Genomic DNA, 17,825 nt, shown 5'->3' with positions numbered 1-17,825 from the left:
TTCATCGCTTGGAGGAGAGCCCAAGCGCCACAGATTAAGGTTAAACGACTGGAAAATTGAATATCCATAGAAAAAAATGAAAGCTCCACAGCTTCAATAGTTTGATCAATAGATGGCGTATTACAACTCATCATTATATTGCTATCCTTTTCTTGCAATGTGTTTCGACAAGTTTCATCTTATCATGACCTATATAGCCTTCTAACTTTCTGAGCAAAAATCTATATGAATGGTCGTGTGGTCAGATACGTGGGTATCAACACCAACGACCATTACACAAATCTCACTTGCTTCAGTGCTGGTGGTTTCCTTTGGAGTTTAGTATTTAAACAATTGTATCGCCGTTCTAGTTCTAGCGATGCATAACTTCAATGCGAAACCATACAGAGTACAGAGGGAATGAGAAAGCTCTCCTCCAAACGATGAAGCTCAACTGGTTGGGGTATCCCACCAACAGATAGCGCCACCAGCTTTTTTGCTATTTTTAGAATGCATGAGTCGTTTGCCGTCTGCTAAACGAAGTCTTTCTATATTCCGTTTAGGTAGAGTGCTTGAGTCGTTTAGAAGCCGTTTAGTGGTCGTTTAGTGGATTTGTGGCACTTGGGAGCTTTCTCATTTCCTCTGTACTGTTGTATGGTTTCGCATTGAAATTATGCATCGCTAGAATTAGAACGGCGATACGATTGAAACCAATGGAACCCACTAGCACAGAAGCAAGTGAGATTAGAAAAATGCTCGTTGGTGTTGATAACCACGTATCTGACCACACGACTATTCATATAGATTTTTGCTCGGAAAGTTAGAAGGGTATATTATAGGCCATGATTAGATGAAGCTAAGCGAAACACATTGCATGAAAAGGACAGCAATGTAATGATGAGTTATAAAACGCCATTAAGCAATACGGTCTTTTTGGATCGTACCTCGTGAATAAAAAATAAATAAAACGCCATCTAGTCAAGCGCCACTGACTACGCTCTATAGTTTTACCGGTTTACTCAATAGATATAATAGGTGATTTTCAGCATTTTGGAATTGCGCTCACCGCAAAAAATTCACAACAGCGCCATCATAGGGTAGGTGCACCTATTATAGACGAGGTAGTACCGCGTTTGGACTAAAACAAGTATTGTGACGAAACTACTGAATAAAAATTCATAAACAAAGGTGAATTAGATAGACACATATATCTTAGCTTCATTTTTGCTTTTACATTTTGTAAATTGAACGCATTTTACAAAAGATATAGCCCCGTTTTATTCTATTTTGTTCAGTAACATTTCAACTAAAAAAATAAAAATCCTTCTCGAAAATACTTATACGGCACGGTTGTTTGCTGCTCCGTGTAATCGCTGCTTAATGTGCAGATATTGTACAGTGGGTGCAAGCGTTTTGACAGCTGCTGCTAATAAGCAGAAAATGTAAACAAGCCCTTCATGGGTCCTGTAAATAAATTGGTGGATAAAAAGGAACACAATTACTTACATTATTTTCAGTAAAACAAAATGCCGAAAGTAGTGTCGCGTAGTATTGTTTGTTCCGATTCAAAGGACAAAGAAGAGTACAATGAAACGGGCCCGCTCAACATCTACTACTGCTTGTGTGGACAAATGAGCTTGATTCTGGGTAAGCCATTCCAAACGTTCCCCTATTCATGCTTGGATTGCATGTAATACATATCTTTTCATGCATTTGTTGTTGCAGATTGCACACTAGAAAAACTACCCCTCCGGCAGTTGGATGGGGCCCGCGTCATAGACAGTGCCCGGCACGCCAACAAGGTAAATGCGGACCCGAGCGAAACAGTCTTCATCCAGCGGGAAGCGGGCATCGAAAAGCAGCACCGCTTGAAGTGCAAAAAGTGTGGCCTACCGCTGTACTACCGGCACAGTAACGATCCGCAGGTGACGTTCGTGATCAAGCGAGCGCTGGTGAAGTGCAAGAGCGAAGCCAAAATATCGGAAATAATCAAAACGCCGAGCGCCAGCCTGAATCCGACGCTTGAACCGAAGAAGGTGATGGTCACGAAGCACACGAAGAACATGGGCAAGTTCAGCTCGGTAACCGTGTCGACTATCGACGAGGAAGAGGACGAAATTGAGGCACGGGAGGTAGCGGACAGCTACGCCAACAATGCGCGCATCATCGAGAAACAGCTCGAGCGAAAGGGCGGCAAGACGAATGAGGACGTGCTGAAGGAAAAGATTGAACCACCGCCACCGAAAAAGACGCGCGGCACATTGCTCGATACGTAGTTTGGTCGGTCGAATGTAAATGTTTCGCTTTTAACAATAAACTTAACAATATCGTGTAACAATATTTGTGTAGTGAATCATTTTTAACATTTCAAATCACACACACAAATTGTTGCCGATCGTACAGCTACAGGGTTACTCTTACTCACTCAACCGCAAAACCGAATATTTGTTAGTTAATGCAGTAATGAGATTAAACTACATGGCATCACAACTATTCGAGATCGAATGTCGTCGTCTTTAGAAATGTTTAAAAAAAAAACCTGTGGGCCCGTCAAGGGTTCAAGCCCTGTATGGACCGATCCGACTGGACCGACAATCACAGTGTGAGCGGCAACACCCAAACAGTCCCAGGTAACCAATTGGATTATTGGCCAATGTAGACCTAGACCAGCGATCGGCAAAGTAAGGCTCGCACACCGCATGCGGCTCCTTGATATTGAGATGGCGGCTTCTAAACAGGTCATATATTTCATAGAACTTTAACACATTTTTGCTCTTGGTTTAACAATTTGGCTCTTTTCGTGAAACTCTATCAGAACATTTTTGTAGAATTTTGCTCTTTCAGTCTTTGCCACTGACCACTGACCTAAACCAGGGATCTCCAAACTACGGCCCTGAAGAGCCTTGAATGCGGCCCGCGATAAGTGGATAGAGCTTAAATTCCAAACTTTAAATTTTTACTTCTGAAAGCTTATTCAATAAAAGAAAGCTGTACATTGTTTTATATATTTATGAAATATTTTCTTTTTAAAACGAGATTTGAACATCCATGATTGTTGATTGTGAAGAAATGCGGCCCGCGAAATGAAAAGTTTGAAGACCTCTGACCTAGATCATCAACGCTTGTTGTGTCAAATAAGAAAAAAACACCTTTCCTGAGTAACACCTAAGACAGGTAATGAAGGCCCTCTCCCTGTTCATTCCGGAGCACGATCGTACGAAAAGACAATCAATTTGTATGTTATGAAGAATGCAAAAAATTAACAAGTGAGCTCACCAATCAAATAACTAACATTAACAACACCAGACCAGACAGCAGCTTCAAATGTGCAGATCGATCGCGTAAGCCAAACTCACCTTTAGCCCAAGATAGGTATATTCGTAGACTGAACTGGAAGACATAACAAGATTCCAATTATTCAATTTCTCAAGACGTTTCATAGCCGAAAGCGCTCGTGCACGTGGCGATAAGATAACAGGTTAATGCAGGTAATAGACACAACAATTTACTCGTATTCGAAAGTTAAAAAATAGAGCAAAACGTGACCGTTGCGTGAACGTTTGATAGGTTCGGCAAATATTATACCAGGTCTGGGATGTTTGCAGCATACATCGTACAAAATAAAAAAAGAACTTTACTTGATACCGAACAGTTTTGTAGTATATAAAGCGGGCTCGGTTTAGCAAAAGGCAAGGCAGAGCATTCTACAAACAGTATGAAGCACATCATCCTAGCAGTGGTGATCTCCCTGGCCGCTTTGGCCAGTGGATCGTACGTTCCGAGCAACAAGTATGAAGCAAAATACGGTAAGAATGTATAGCCGAATCGCATCATCGTTAAAGTTGCTAATTTTGTGCATTCCCCACTTCCCAACAGCCGACAAGGATTTGCTGTTCAAGCAAAAGTTCTTCTTCGAAGTGCTGCGCAACATACACCTGCCGCTCAAGTATGAGGAGTACCTGCCGTACACCAAGAGCTGGGTGTCGGATGAGTCCAAGTATCATGTGAGATTTAAATTCCTGCAAGCCCTACACAGGGTTTTCCAGGAGATCTCATAGCTGTGGGACACTTTTTTGACTCTTTCTTACGCGAAATGAACCTAATGTAAAGGGGAATTGGAGTCTATAGCATCCTTGTTGAACAAATCCAATAGGAATTTCCAAGGAACCTGTCCAAAAAGGGTGCCATAGAGTCCAATTTCCAACACATGAAGTTCACTTCCCATAGGAAAGAATCAAAGAAGTGTTCCACAACTATGAGAACCCCTGGAAACCCCTGCAAATCCCTGCTACATTTCCACATTGATTTTACATGTTATTTGTTTTAATTGCTACTTACAGAACTTCCCCCAAGTGGCCGAGTTCTTCGACTGGTACACGACCGGTGGTTTTGTGGAGAAGGGCGCACTCTTCACCATCTACAACGAGGATCATCTCCGGCAGACCTATCTGCTGTTCAACCTGCTGTTCAACAGTGCCGATTGGGACACGTACTATCAGAACCTGCTGTGGGCCCGCGAGAACGTGAACGAGTGCATGTTCATCTACGTGGTTCATTTGACCGTGTTCCAGCGCGCAGATTTGCAGGGCATCGTCCTGCCAGCCATCTACGAGATCTACCCGTACTACTTCTTCAACACCGATGTGATCCGCTCCATCACGAACAAGAAGCTGTACGATGCCAAGTTTGGCTTGAACGCCAACGGCAAGTACAACGTCGTGTTCGCCAACTACACCGCCTTCGAAGCGTACAAGCTGGACGCGTACAACAGCCTGAAGAGTGAGGAGTACCTCAACTACTACACCGAGGACATTGGCCTGAACGCGTACTACTTCTACTTCATGATGGACTATCCGTTCACGCTGGGCGGCGAACGGTTCGGGCTGATCAAAGACCGCCGCGGAGAGCTGTTCTGGTACGTGCATCAGACGCTGCTCGCTCGCTACAATCTGGAGCGCCTATCGAACGGCATGGCCACCGTGCAACCGCTGGCGTGGCGCTTCCCGATCAAAACCGGCTACTCGACGATGCTCAGCTACTGGAACGGTGTGCCGTTCAAGAGCCGGGAAAACAACTTCGTGCTAGATGATGATCTGTACAAGCGGCTCGACTGGGTTACCGGTTGGGAGATTAAGCTGCGCAAGACGATCGAGGATGGTTTCTACATGACGGACGATGGTCAGCGTATTGATCTGCGGCTGCCGGAGTCGGCCGATGCGTTTGGCAGCATCATGAACGTGAACGTTGATTCGTACGGTATGAAACACATGGGGTACATTGAAATTTTGTCCCGTGCCCTGCTGTCGAACACAGAGTACCGGTCGAAGAAGATGTGGCCCTCGGTATTGATGCAGTTCGAGACGAGCCTGCGCGATCCTATTTTCTACCAACTGTACGACCGCTTCCTGGATATCTACAGCTACTTCAAGCGTTTCCTGCCAAGCTACACTTACGAGGAGCTCAACTTCAACGGTGTCGTTATTCAGGACGTTACCTTCGACAAGCTGATGACGTACTTTGACTTCTTCGACTCGGACGTCTCCAACGTTCTGCCCATGCAGTCTACCGACAAGTATTTCGATTATGCCGTTTACGCACGTCAGAGTCGCCTCAACCACAAGCCGTTCAGCTACACGATGAACGTCATGTCGAACTATACCGGCAAGGCCGTCATCAGGGCATTCGTTGGTCCGAAGTTTGAAAGCATCTTTGATCTGCAGTACTACAAGAAGTACTTTGTTGAGATTGATCAGTATCTGGTCGATTTCACCGCCGGCAAGAACACCTTCGTGCGTAACTCGCGCGACTTCTACTGGAGCGTCAAGGATCGTACCATGTACACCGACCTGTACAAGAAGATCATGCTCGGATACAACGAACAGGAGAAGTTCGCCCTGGACATGTCGGAGGCCCACTGTGGATTCCCGGATCGTCTGATCTTGCCGAAGGGCTGGACCGGCGGTATGCCGATGCAGTTCTACTTCATCATCACGCCGTATACGGGCAGCGAACAGCCCTACTCCTATCACAAATCCTTCTCCTGCGGTGTTGGATCGGGAATGCGCTATTACGACAATCTTCCGTTCGGCTATCCGTTCGATCGCGTCATCAACTTCAACTACTTCTACACCAAGAACATGTACTTCAAGGACGTGTTGATCTATCACAACGACGACTTTAAGAAGATGTACTAACGTGTTGATTTGAGATGAAAATAAAGAAACTGATATAGAAAAATAATCGTCTGTCGACTGTTTTTTTATATTTGACGAATATAAGAATGATAAGGATTTCTGGAGTAGAGGTTGAATTGAGCATGAAATCATTTGGAGATAAGACAGCAAAAAATGCTACGAATTGCATCGGAACTCTAACAGATGATTGCACTCGCGTTGAGTTGACTCTCGTGAACTTTGCGTGAACATTTGATTTTTTAGTCAAACAGAATTTGCTACACATTCTAGGGGTCATTGTCAGATGTAGCTATATGAGCCCAGTCTATTTTACTTTATGATTGATTGTCTTGTCTTCTTTTCATTTGCTCGATATGTGCGCCTCGTACGACCAATACCAATAATACCAATAATAACATTTCTATTAACCACCGGTTTTTTTTTGGAGAGTTTTGACTCTTGAGCAATAATGTACTGTTGGGCAATCTTAGCATTGGGAAATTTGTTATTTTTTTCAGTGAACGCGTGCGGTAGGTCAGGCGCCCAGATTGAAAGTAGCTGCCAAAACACGGGTTTATTAAAGCACTTTGAAATATCTGATCGATATTTCGGAGTATGAACCGAATCGTTAATGTGTGTAAATGATGATTTTTTATCACAACTCCACATTTATAGCTTTACATAAATTTAATAACTCATTAAGAATTCAATTATAATTCAAGAAAATTTATAAAGACATAAGAGCAGAGTGCATTGGCAATCTACAAACTTTATCGTTCAGACATTGTTATGTATGTGACTAAACCCTCAATTGTTTACTATTGTTAGAAGGCATGTTTCATTGTTTAATTGGGATAAAATATTGGAAAGCTTCTTTGGGTTAGATATGAATTGATTTACTTAATAATAGCTTAACAGTATTTAACATATTTAACATTCAAAACTGTACGGTTTCCACACACTTAAATAACCTAAGAGTGTGGCATGGACCTCGCAGATTCATTCCATCGAGTATTTAACTCGGTATTCATTTTTTAAGGTAATTTCAAAAAACAAATCAAATCTTTTTTATGAAATTATTTTTCTTCTACAGCGCTCTAGCACAACTACATGGACAGTTGTTTTCCGCGTATTGCGGAAAATCCATAAGAGATACACAAAAACAGTGAATGTATGAGTTGTGCAGAATACTATTTTACATCTTCGTATATTTTTTTTTTCAAATTTTTTTAACACGTTTTTACACGACTTATGACGAAAAAACAAATTTATGGTGGTACCATAACTATAAAGACACTTCGAAAAACAGGTTTTATGTGCTAACTAACGCATTTAAAAATCGTTCAAATTTTTTTTGCCTGTAATGATTGTTTTGAAAATACAAACCAAAGTATTAAAAAAAAAAAAAACTAGTTTGAAATTGCCATGAGAACCTTATCAATTTTGTGAACAACGGTTCAAAACTGATCCGATCAAACAAAAGCGACACAAAAAGCTCAACAATGATTTTTAAGCAGAATCTAAATATTTGCTGTTGTTACATACATAGTTAAGGAATGTAATCCTAGTCTGATATTTTTTTCCACCCACTACCCACTTCACCATCGAGGTTCTCTTAGACCGCTACAAAGGCGCCCGTAAATGTTTTGGTAAATATAGTTTTTATAAATATAGTAAATATAGTAAATATAGGCAAATTAGTTTTTGAAAATCTTTTTACATATTTTGGTTTGTATTTTCAAAACAGGCATTGTATTACAGGCGAAAAAAAAATATGATTTTTTTTTTGGTATTTACAAAAATATATTTCGATAATTACTCTTATAAAATTTATAAAACCTTAAATTAAGTTATAAAAAACTTTAAACTTTTTAAACACTTTTTAAAAATCGTTCAAAAATGTATTTCTTTAAAACTTTTCTAGAATATGTTATTTATGTTTTTGAATGATTTTTAAATGCGTTAGTTAGTACATAAAACCTGTCTTTCAAAATGTCTTTATAGTTATGGTACGAAATTCGTTTTTTCGTCATTAGTCGTGTAAAAACGTGTTAAAAAATAAAAAATAAAATATACGAAGATTTGAAATAGTATTCTGCACAACTCAAACATTCACTGTTTTTATCTATCTCTTATCGATTTTCCGCAAATCGCGAAAAACAACTGTCCACATAGTTGTGTTAGGCCCTGTATTTGTCGGCCTATAATACAGGCTTTATGGATTTATTCGGTACCACACAGTCGGATAGTTAGTCCTTGTTGCGGGGGCACGGACCATAGTAGTACAAGTTGACGTCTGCACAACGAAACCGACCCCGAATAAGATAAGCCTAATGAATGATATTAACATTACTACAGAGTTTAAGCCTAAACACTAAATAAATATGGATAGTCCCATTTTATAACGATGCGGTGCGTCTTTCGTCACCAACAGCATTGGATTCAGATCGATTCCCATCCAGACCAACGTTATATACACAGGACCCTGACCTCATGTAAATTTTGTTGAAATAATATAAGAAACAGAAACAGCAAAAAAAAGTCAGTAAACTACTGGACTTTTTGACAACACTAGCCTTAAATAACTGTTTGCAATAACTCAAATCTTCATACTTTACATACACTGGACAAATAAGCATGCTTTTATAGATCCTCAAAACATTTTCAATGCTAAAAAAGTATACCTTAAGGCCGGGCTACATTGATCGTACTCGCAAGCGTAATTTCGATTTTCACTAGCGCATCTGGCGGCGGCTGGTGGAAGCTTTTTTTGGTCGTCCGGGGAATGGTCGTGTTGAATCTCAAAATTAATTAGTTTTTTCACCGTTTTTTGATGCGAAAACGACTGAAATACTTGCACAACATATTGATCTATCAATTACAAAGCTTTTCCAGTCCAGTTAAAGTGAAAAACATGAAAAAATAACGTATTTTCTGGAGCATCCCCAAATTGTTTGGCAAAATGCTTCGGTCAGCCGCCGCCAGATGCGCTAGTGAAAATCAAAATTACGCTTGCGAGTACGATCAATGTAGCCCGGCCTTTACTGTTCAAGGGTTTAAGAAGCAAAAATGTCTATATAATAAGGAGAGAGAGAATTCGGTACCGATGGTAGTCCGAATTAACAATCCAACAACAAAAAGTAAACCATTTTTACACAATACTTGATAGCACAATCAGCTTCATTGGGGATGCTGCACTTCTCTGCAAGATGACCCCCGCAAGCGAATGAAGTTTATCATCGAACAACGAAACAAAACATTACGAAAAAAATGATAATGCATTTGAAAGTGACTAAAATTTAGCAAACGATTGTTTCTATGGAACAAAACCGAACAGATAAAGCTAACCTGCAGCGAAGTGCATCAGAAGTATATAAGCTACGGTTCCAGCACCCAATAAGTCAGTCTCGTGGCTGTAGTCGAACAGAAACTCGACACGATGAAGCTCCTCATCCTGGCGGTGGCGATCTCCCTGGCAGTTCTTGCCAGCGGATCTTACGTTCCAAGCACCAAGTTCGAAGCGAAATATGGTAAGTCTACTCTCTACCAAAGCACAAGCCACAGGAGATTTCAAGCAACTTGTTTTCTTCTCCTCTTTTCCGAACAGCCGACAAGGAGTTCTTGTTCAAGCAGAAGTTCTTCTTCGAAGTGCTCCGCAACATTCACCTGCCGCTCAAGTATGACGAATACATCCCGTACACCAAGACCTGGGTGTCTGATGAGACCAAGTACAACGTAAGTATTCGATGCCCTCGAACGTTGCTGTCTACGACACTACGACTCTTATATCTGATGTCTTGTCTACTTCGGCCTTCTTTCAGGACTTTGCTCAAGTGGCCGAGTTCTTTGACTATTACAAGACTGGTGCCTTCCTAGAGAAGGGCGAGCTCTTCTCCATCTACAACGAGCAGTACCTGCGCCAGACCTACGCTGTGTTCACCTTCCTGTACAACAGCGCCGACTGGGACACGTACTACAAGAACATGATCTGGGCCCGTGACAACATCAACGAGGGCATGTTCATCTACGTGCTGCACCTGACCGTGATGCACCGACCGGACCTGCAGGGCATCGTTCTGCCAGCCATCTACGAGATCTACCCGTACTACTTCTTCAACACCGATGTGATCCGTACCATCAACTACAAGAAGCTGTACGATCCCAAGTTCGGTTTCTATGGCAACGGCAAGTACAACATCGTGTACGCTAACTACACCGCTACCTACCCGATGGACTACTACAACAACTTCTACACCGAGGAGTACCTCAACTACTACACCGAGGATATTGGCCTGAACGCATACTACTACTACTTCATGATGGACTATTCGTTCCTCCTGGGTGGTGACAAGTTCGGACTGATCAAGGACCGTCGTGGAGAGCTGTACTGGTACATGCACCAGATGCTGCTCGCCCGCTACAACCTGGAGCGTATGTCCAACTACATGGGTACGGTCAAGCCGCTGGTCTGGCGCTTCCCGCTCAAGACTGGATACTTCTCGCTGCTCAGCTACTGGAACGGAGTGCCGTTCAAGAGCCGTGACTACAACTACATGATCTCGGACGAGTCGTACTTCAAGCTGGACTGGATCAACGCCTGGGAGGCGAAGATCCGCAAGATCATTGAGGATGGATTCTTCGTCAAGGAAGATGGCACCCGCATCAACCTCCGTCTGCCGGAGTCGGTCGAGTTCTTCGGAAACCTGCTCAACTCCAACGTTGACAGTGTGGATGCCAACTACGTCGGCTACATCGAGGTGTTCTCTCGCCTGCTGCTCTCCGGAAACGACTTCAACGCCTACAAGGTCTGGCCGTCGGCACTGATGCAGTTCGAGACGAGCCTGCGCGACCCGATCTTCTACCAGCTGTACGAGCGCTTCATGGATCTGTACTACTACTTCAAGCGTTTCCTGCCAAGCTACACTTACGAGGAGCTCAACTTCAACGGTGTCGTCATCAAGGATGTCACCTTCGACAAGCTGATGACCTACTTCGACTACTTCGACTCGGATGTCTCCAATGTTCTGCCCATGCAGTCGGCTGACAAGTACTTCGACTATGCCGTGTTCGCGCGCCAGCGTCGCCTCAACCACAAGCCGTTCAGCTACACGATGAACGTCATGTCGGACTATACCGGCAAGGCCATCATTCGCGCGTTCGTCGGACCCAAGTTCGATCGCTTCTTCGATCTGCAGTTCTACAAGAAGTACTTCTTTGAGATTGACCAGTATCTGGTCGACTTCACCGCCGGCAAGAACACCTTCGTGCGTAACTCGCGCGACTTCTACTGGAGCGTCAAGGATCGTACCATGTACACCGACCTGTACAAGAAGATCATGCTCGGATACAACGGACAGGAGAAGTTCGCCCTGGACATGTCGGAGGCCCACTGTGGATTCCCGGATCGTCTGATCTTGCCGAAGGGCTGGACCAGCGGTATGCCGATGCAGTTCTACTTCATCATCACGCCGTACACGGCCAAGACCTACGAGCAGGGCTACCAGTACGACAAGACCTTTACTTGCGGCGTCGAGTCGGGAATGCGCTTCTACGACAACCTGCCGTTCGGATATCCGTTCGATCGCGTTATCAACTTCAACTACTTCTACACCAAGAACATGTACTTCAAGGATGTGTTCATCTTCCACAATGATGAGATGAAAATGAACCAGACCTACTAAAAGGACTACGCATACCGGAATCTTCTAGTTAATAAAATAGCAACACAGCAAATTGGGTAAAACTCACATAACATTGGTGTGCCGTTATTTCCCTCCGTGTTTGAAACTTTCTGTTTACACTTCACGCAGTAGCTCTCGATCGCAAGAAACAAGTGTTTCAGCATTACTTGTTAGCCCTCAATCAATCAATTAATCAATCAATCAATTAATCATCAATCATTCAATTTCACACTCCACCAACTCCTAACGCGGGTTCAATAGTTAAGCTTCTCTAGTTCTTGTAAGAAACCCAAAGGCAAATTGACCTGGGCACATAATTAACTAACGATAATTGTGAGGATATTTTGGAAAGTATTTCTTGATTGTTGGACTTGTGTGTTGTTTAAGGAATTTTGGATATTAGCCTTAGACTCGGCTTGATGATTTTTCTGAAGCATTTTCTTGGAGAAAAGATACGAACTTGGATCAACTCCTTTTTGTGAAGTAAATTATGTTGATTCTTTTGGATAGTAACATCCCTACTGAGATCCAGGCGCTATCCAACAATATCCATCGTCATGCTGGATGCTAAAGCTTTTAAGAGCATTTTTTTTTCCTTTTCAATTTATCTACCAAGGCTGACAAAATCAGCTAACAGAGCTCGGCAGAATTAGTCCTTCATCTGATGCTCTGACCTCCTATATATATGGAAAGAAGTTAGAAATGGTTGATTAACCATGTTGATGAACGGGGAGCATATCACGTCGGTTGGTTATTGCTATTCGAACAAGTATTGATGTATTTGTTTGCACAGTTGTTGATCATTGTGTATAGTATACTGTAGTATACTGTATAGTATAATAAGTGGAATTATCGCAATCAAAACTACAAAAAACAAAAATCATTTTTCCATATACAGCGCCTACCACAACTATATGGAGTCGTTTTTCGCGAGTTGCGGAAAATCCGTAACCGCGCGGATACATGAGGTGAAATATACAGCGAAATGGACCATTTGACAGGTGAAATATCTGACAGGTTCAGCTAAAGGGATGGGGGAGACACAACATCCGCTTTCGAAATTCTATTAAAAATAATATCTTCTTAAGCAGAATATTCCCTAATTGGAAGAAATTATGAACTGTTAACTCAAAATTGACGAATTACTCGATATTGAAGTTATTTAATGGATTTAAATACGATTTTGTGCATGTAATTTGTGTACATTGCACATCAGCTGGAAGCTGTGATGCTTTATCCGTCAGATATTCCGCCTGTCAAATAGTTCATTTCGCTGTATATTTCACCTCATGTGGCCTCGCGGTAAGAGATAGATAAAAACAGTGAGTGTATGAGTTGTGCAGAATACTATTTTACATCTTTGTATATTTTTAAAATTGTTTAAAACGTTTACACGGCTTATTAAAAAACAAATTTATCGTCGTACCATAACTATAAAGACACTTCGAAAAACAGAGTTTTGTGCTAACTAACGCATTTAAAAATCGTTTAAAAATATAAATAACATTTTCTAGAAAGGTTTAACAGAAAAATATTGTTTAACGATTTTTTTAAAAGCGGTTTAAGAGCCTTTGTAGCGGTCTAAGAGAACATCGATGGTGTGGGTGGTGAGAGGAAAAATATATCAAGCTAGGGCCCTTTTTGCTTTACCCGAGCAGTGTCCGGACGTTTCATTTCTCCTTCATTCTATGTCTTTCACTTTGCATGCTGCAATGAAAATTGCTTTTAATGTTTTGATGGATTTTTCATAGAAACTTTGAGCCTACTGGTTTCATTCGTCTCTTCTAATCTACTTAAATATATAAGTTATGTCGACAAATAACAGTATGTTGCTGTTTGGAGATAATTTGGAAGAGACTACCGCATACGAAACACACGTTTATGAGGTCAAATCATATTTGTTGTTTAAATTGATTATTTTAAATAGTAACCGCATAACATGGACTTGACTATTGACTATGACTCGGATCACTTAACAACATGCTGTCCCCGTAAAAAGTCTGGGAAGGTTGTATAGGCCGGCATGAATCGCGAAGGTCGTTATGCCGTTAATCGAAGAAGAGCTGCACAACTGGCTACTTAGGTTAAATCGTAATCACAAGAGGAAAATAGCCAATTCCATTTATGATCAGAGCAGACCAGAGACTATCGGCCTCAGCACAATTTTTCGATCGAAAAAATTCGATAGGCGCTCACGAAAAACTGACAGTATAACTATTTCTTTCATACTCCTACATGAAGTCGATTCCCATCGAGTTCAGTATTTAGTGTAGGCTAACCAGTTTTTTTTAATATTTAACAAATATTTTTAATCACCCAAAATATTGAAAAAGAACCAAAACAATTACCAACTTGCTTTTACATAACGTTTTTCAAAACCATTAACCTTGATTTTTCTGATATTCGAAAATTTCCGCAGCTCAATGAGTTGCGGATTTTTCGCCATACAAAGCGGAACGATCGAATTTTTGTAGCATAGTTCATTTTGCTCGTGAGTGTCATAGTATACCAGTTTTCAAAAAGACCAGTAAAATGAACACCTTGGCGGCGAAATGAGTGTCAAATGACACCAAAATGACAGCCGGATCGATCGAATTTTTTCGATCGAAAAATTGTGCTGAGGCCGTATGAAGAGATAATTTTTGGACCAGTTAAAAATAAAGAATTAATTTTTATATACTGTTCTATAAATTAGTAATCTAAGAATATTTAAATAATTCATATAATTTCCAACTTATTGGAACATTCCAAAACTTGCATTCTAGGAATGCATCTCGTATGATCAAAGTCATTACTCTGTTTGTGTTGATTAACGCTTAACTTCCTTACTGAATAATTTAATTAAACTTATCATAATTATCTTATAATAATTAGTTTATATAGACGTGTAAGTCATCGTCAATCCATCCCTTTCAAATTTGTGTTAGAAAATTTGCTCTCAATAAAAATAGAATACCACGAAAGTACATAAACCACAAAATCGCTAAATAACGGATTGGAATTATGGCAAATAATAAAAAATCCGATCATCTCTTCAATCACCTTGTTTTATTCGAGATACTGATAATTAGGCAATTTCTAGATGTGGGAGTAATGAAATTCCATCTTCCCCGTTTTTCTTCACCCAAAGTTAACTATTGTAAATGCTGCTTGATAGAAAAAGGTCACTTGAAGGCAATAGAACGAGCACAGCTGATCTCAACATTTGACATTCATTAAAGATCGTTGAATCGTCTAGAATGTTTGACTGCATTTTTGCTTCTAAAATATGCCTGGAAACAATACAATCTGGGTTTTTTTTTTGCCACTGCATTATACCAATCATTGAACCCAAATTGATACGTCTTTATCATGTACTGGCAAAAAAATAAACATAACACTAGAATGTCTTAGCGATAATGCTTGATACCCTGCGATCCCACAGTAATCTCTGCAATAGCGTTTGCAATGAATACGTACTCGATCACCTGTGCTGCATGGTCCGGTGCAGAAAGATGATAATGAAATGAGACATCCGGTCAGAAAAGTCATTGTGGCGAGATGTATGAGAAGTATATAAGCTACGGTTCGAGCACCCAATAAGTCAGTCTCGTGGCTGTAGTCGAACAGAAACTCGACACGATGAAGCTCCTCATCCTGGCGGTGGCGATCTCCCTGGCAGTTCTTGCCAGTGGATCTTACGTTCCAAGCACCAAGTTCGAAGCGAAATATGGTAAGTCTTCTCTCTACCAAAGCACAAGCCACAGGAGATTTCAAGCAATTTGTTTTCTTCTCCTCTTTTCCGAACAGCCGACAAGGAGTTCTTGTTCAAGCAGAAGTTCTTCTTCGAAGTGCTCCGCAACATTCACCTGCCGCTCAAGTATGACGAATACATCCCGTACACCAAGACCTGGGTGTCTGATGAGACCAAGTACAACGTAAGTATTCAATGCCCTCGAACGTTGCTGTCTGCGACACTACGACTCCTATATCTGATGTCTTGTCTACTCCGGCCTTCTTTCAGGACTTTGCTCAAGTGGCCGAGTTCTTTGACTATTACAAGACTGGTGCCTTCCTAGAGAAGGGCGAGCTCTTCTCCATCTACAACGAGCAGTACCTGCGCCAGACCTACGCTGTGTTCACCTTCCTGTACAACAGCGCCGACTGGGACACGTACTACAAGAACATGATCTGGGCCCGTGACAACATCAACGAGGGCATGTTCATCTACGTGCTGCACCTGACCGTGATGCACCGACCGGACCTGCAGGGCATCGTTCTGCCAGCCATCTACGAGATCTACCCGTACTACTTCTTCAACACCGATGTGATCCGCACCATCAACTACAAGAAGCTGTACGATCCCAAGTTCGGTTTCTATGGCAACGGCAAGTACAACATCGTGTACGCTAACTACACCGCTACCTACCCGATGGACTACTACAACAACTTCTACACCGAGGAGTACCTCAACTACTACACCGAGGATATTGGCCTGAACGCATACTACTACTACTTCATGATGGACTATTCGTTCCTCCTGGGTGGTGACAAGTTCGGACTGATCAAGGACCGTCGTGGAGAGCTGTACTGGTACATGCACCAGATGCTGCTCGCCCGCTACAACCTGGAGCGTATGTCCAACTACATGGGTACGGTCAAGCCGCTGGTCTGGCGCTTCCCGCTCAAGACTGGATACTTCTCGCTGCTCAGCTACTGGAACGGAGTGCCGTTCAAGAGCCGTGACTACAACTACATGATCTCGGACGAGTCGTACTTCAAGCTGGATTGGATCAACGGCTGGGAGGCAAAGATCCGCAAGATCATTGAGGATGGATTCTTCGTCAAGGAAGATGGCACCCGCATCAACCTCCGTCTGCCGGAGTCGGTTGAGTTCTTCGGAAACCTCCTCAACTCCAACGTTGACAGTGTGGATGCCAACTACGTCGGCTACATCGAGGTGTTCTCTCGCCTGCTGCTCTCCGGAAACGACTTCAACGCCTATAAGGTCTGGCCGTCGGCACTGATGCAGTTCGAGACGAGCCTGCGCGACCCGGTCTTCTACCAGCTGTACGAGCGCTTCATGGATCTGTACTACTACTTCAAGCGTTTCCTGCCAAGCTACACTTACGAGGAGCTCAACTTCAACGGTGTCGTCATCAAGGATGTCACCTTCGACAAGCTGGTGACCTACTTCGACTACTTCGACTCGGATGTCTCCAACGTTCTGCCCATGCCGTCGGCTGACAAGTACTTCGACTATGCCGTGTTCGCACGCCAGCGTCGCCTCAACCACAAGCCGTTCAGCTACACCATGAACGTCATGTCGGACTACACCGGAAAGGCCATCATTCGCGCGTTCGTCGGACCCAAGTTCGATCGCTTCTTCGATCTGCAGTTCTACAAGAAGTACTTCTTCGAGATTGACCAGTATCTGGTCGACTTCACCGCCGGCAAGAACACCTTCGTGCGTAACTCGCGCGACTTCTACTGGAGCGTCAAGGATCGTACCATGTACACCGACCTGTACAAGAAGATCATGCTCGGATACAACGGACAGGAGAAGTTCGCCCTGGACATGTCGGAGGCCCACTGTGGATTCCCGGATCGTCTGATCTTGCCGAAGGGCTGGACCAGCGGTATGCCGATGCAGTTCTACTTCATCATCACGCCGTACACGGCCAAGACCTACGAGCAGGGCTACCAGTACGACAAGACCTTCACTTGCGGCGTCGAGTCGGGAATGCGCTTCTACGACAGCCTGCCGTTCGGCTATCCGTTCGATCGCGTCATCAACTTCAACTACTTCTACACCAAGAACATGTACTTCAAGGATGTGTTCATCTTCCACACCGAAGAGATGAAAATGAACCAGACCTACTAAATGGACAACGCAAACCGGAATCGACTAGATGACGTAATAAAACAGTAACGCAGCAAATTGGATCACACTCCAAAACCACTATTGTTCTCAATATTTTATCACGAGCTTCACTAATAATTGTGCCGATGG

At 42.6% G+C, this 17,825-nt stretch overlaps 3 protein-coding genes across 3 annotated transcripts; all 3 read left to right on the top strand.

Moving 5' to 3' along the window:
• Positions 1-1,422: 1,422 nt before the first annotated feature.
• LOC120952366 (STING ER exit protein) lies at positions 1,423-2,381 on the top strand. Its single transcript, XM_040371645.2, has 2 exons — positions 1,423-1,626; positions 1,705-2,381. Exons 1-2 carry the CDS (start codon positions 1,506-1,508, stop codon positions 2,253-2,255), a joined length of 672 nt encoding a protein of 223 aa, XP_040227579.1. The 5' UTR covers positions 1,423-1,505; the 3' UTR covers positions 2,256-2,381.
• A 1,313-nt stretch (positions 2,382-3,694) lies between these two features.
• LOC120961385 (uncharacterized) lies at positions 3,695-11,904 on the top strand. The gene is made up of 7 exons (XM_049611164.1): positions 3,695-3,785; positions 3,856-3,983; positions 4,090-4,099; positions 4,240-6,167; positions 9,553-9,682; positions 9,760-9,887; positions 9,974-11,904. The coding sequence occupies exons 1-7, from the start codon at positions 3,695-3,697 to the stop codon at positions 11,831-11,833; spliced, it is 4,275 nt and encodes a 1,424-aa protein (XP_049467121.1). The 3' UTR covers positions 11,834-11,904.
• Positions 11,905-15,280: 3,376 nt separating this feature from the next.
• On the top strand, positions 15,281-17,771 carry LOC120952974 (hexamerin-1.1). Its single transcript, XM_040372585.2, has 3 exons — positions 15,281-15,545; positions 15,623-15,750; positions 15,837-17,771. The coding sequence occupies exons 1-3, from the start codon at positions 15,455-15,457 to the stop codon at positions 17,694-17,696; spliced, it is 2,079 nt and encodes a 692-aa protein (XP_040228519.2). The 5' UTR covers positions 15,281-15,454; the 3' UTR covers positions 17,697-17,771.
• Positions 17,772-17,825: the final 54 nt, after the last annotated feature.

Source organism: Anopheles coluzzii, chromosome 2 (assembly GCF_943734685.1).
Source record: "Anopheles coluzzii chromosome 2, AcolN3, whole genome shotgun sequence".
NCBI lineage: Eukaryota > Metazoa > Arthropoda > Insecta > Diptera > Culicidae > Anopheles > Anopheles coluzzii.
The sequence above is the reverse complement of the archived record's forward strand: the minus strand, read 5'-3'. Positions and strand labels throughout refer to the sequence as shown.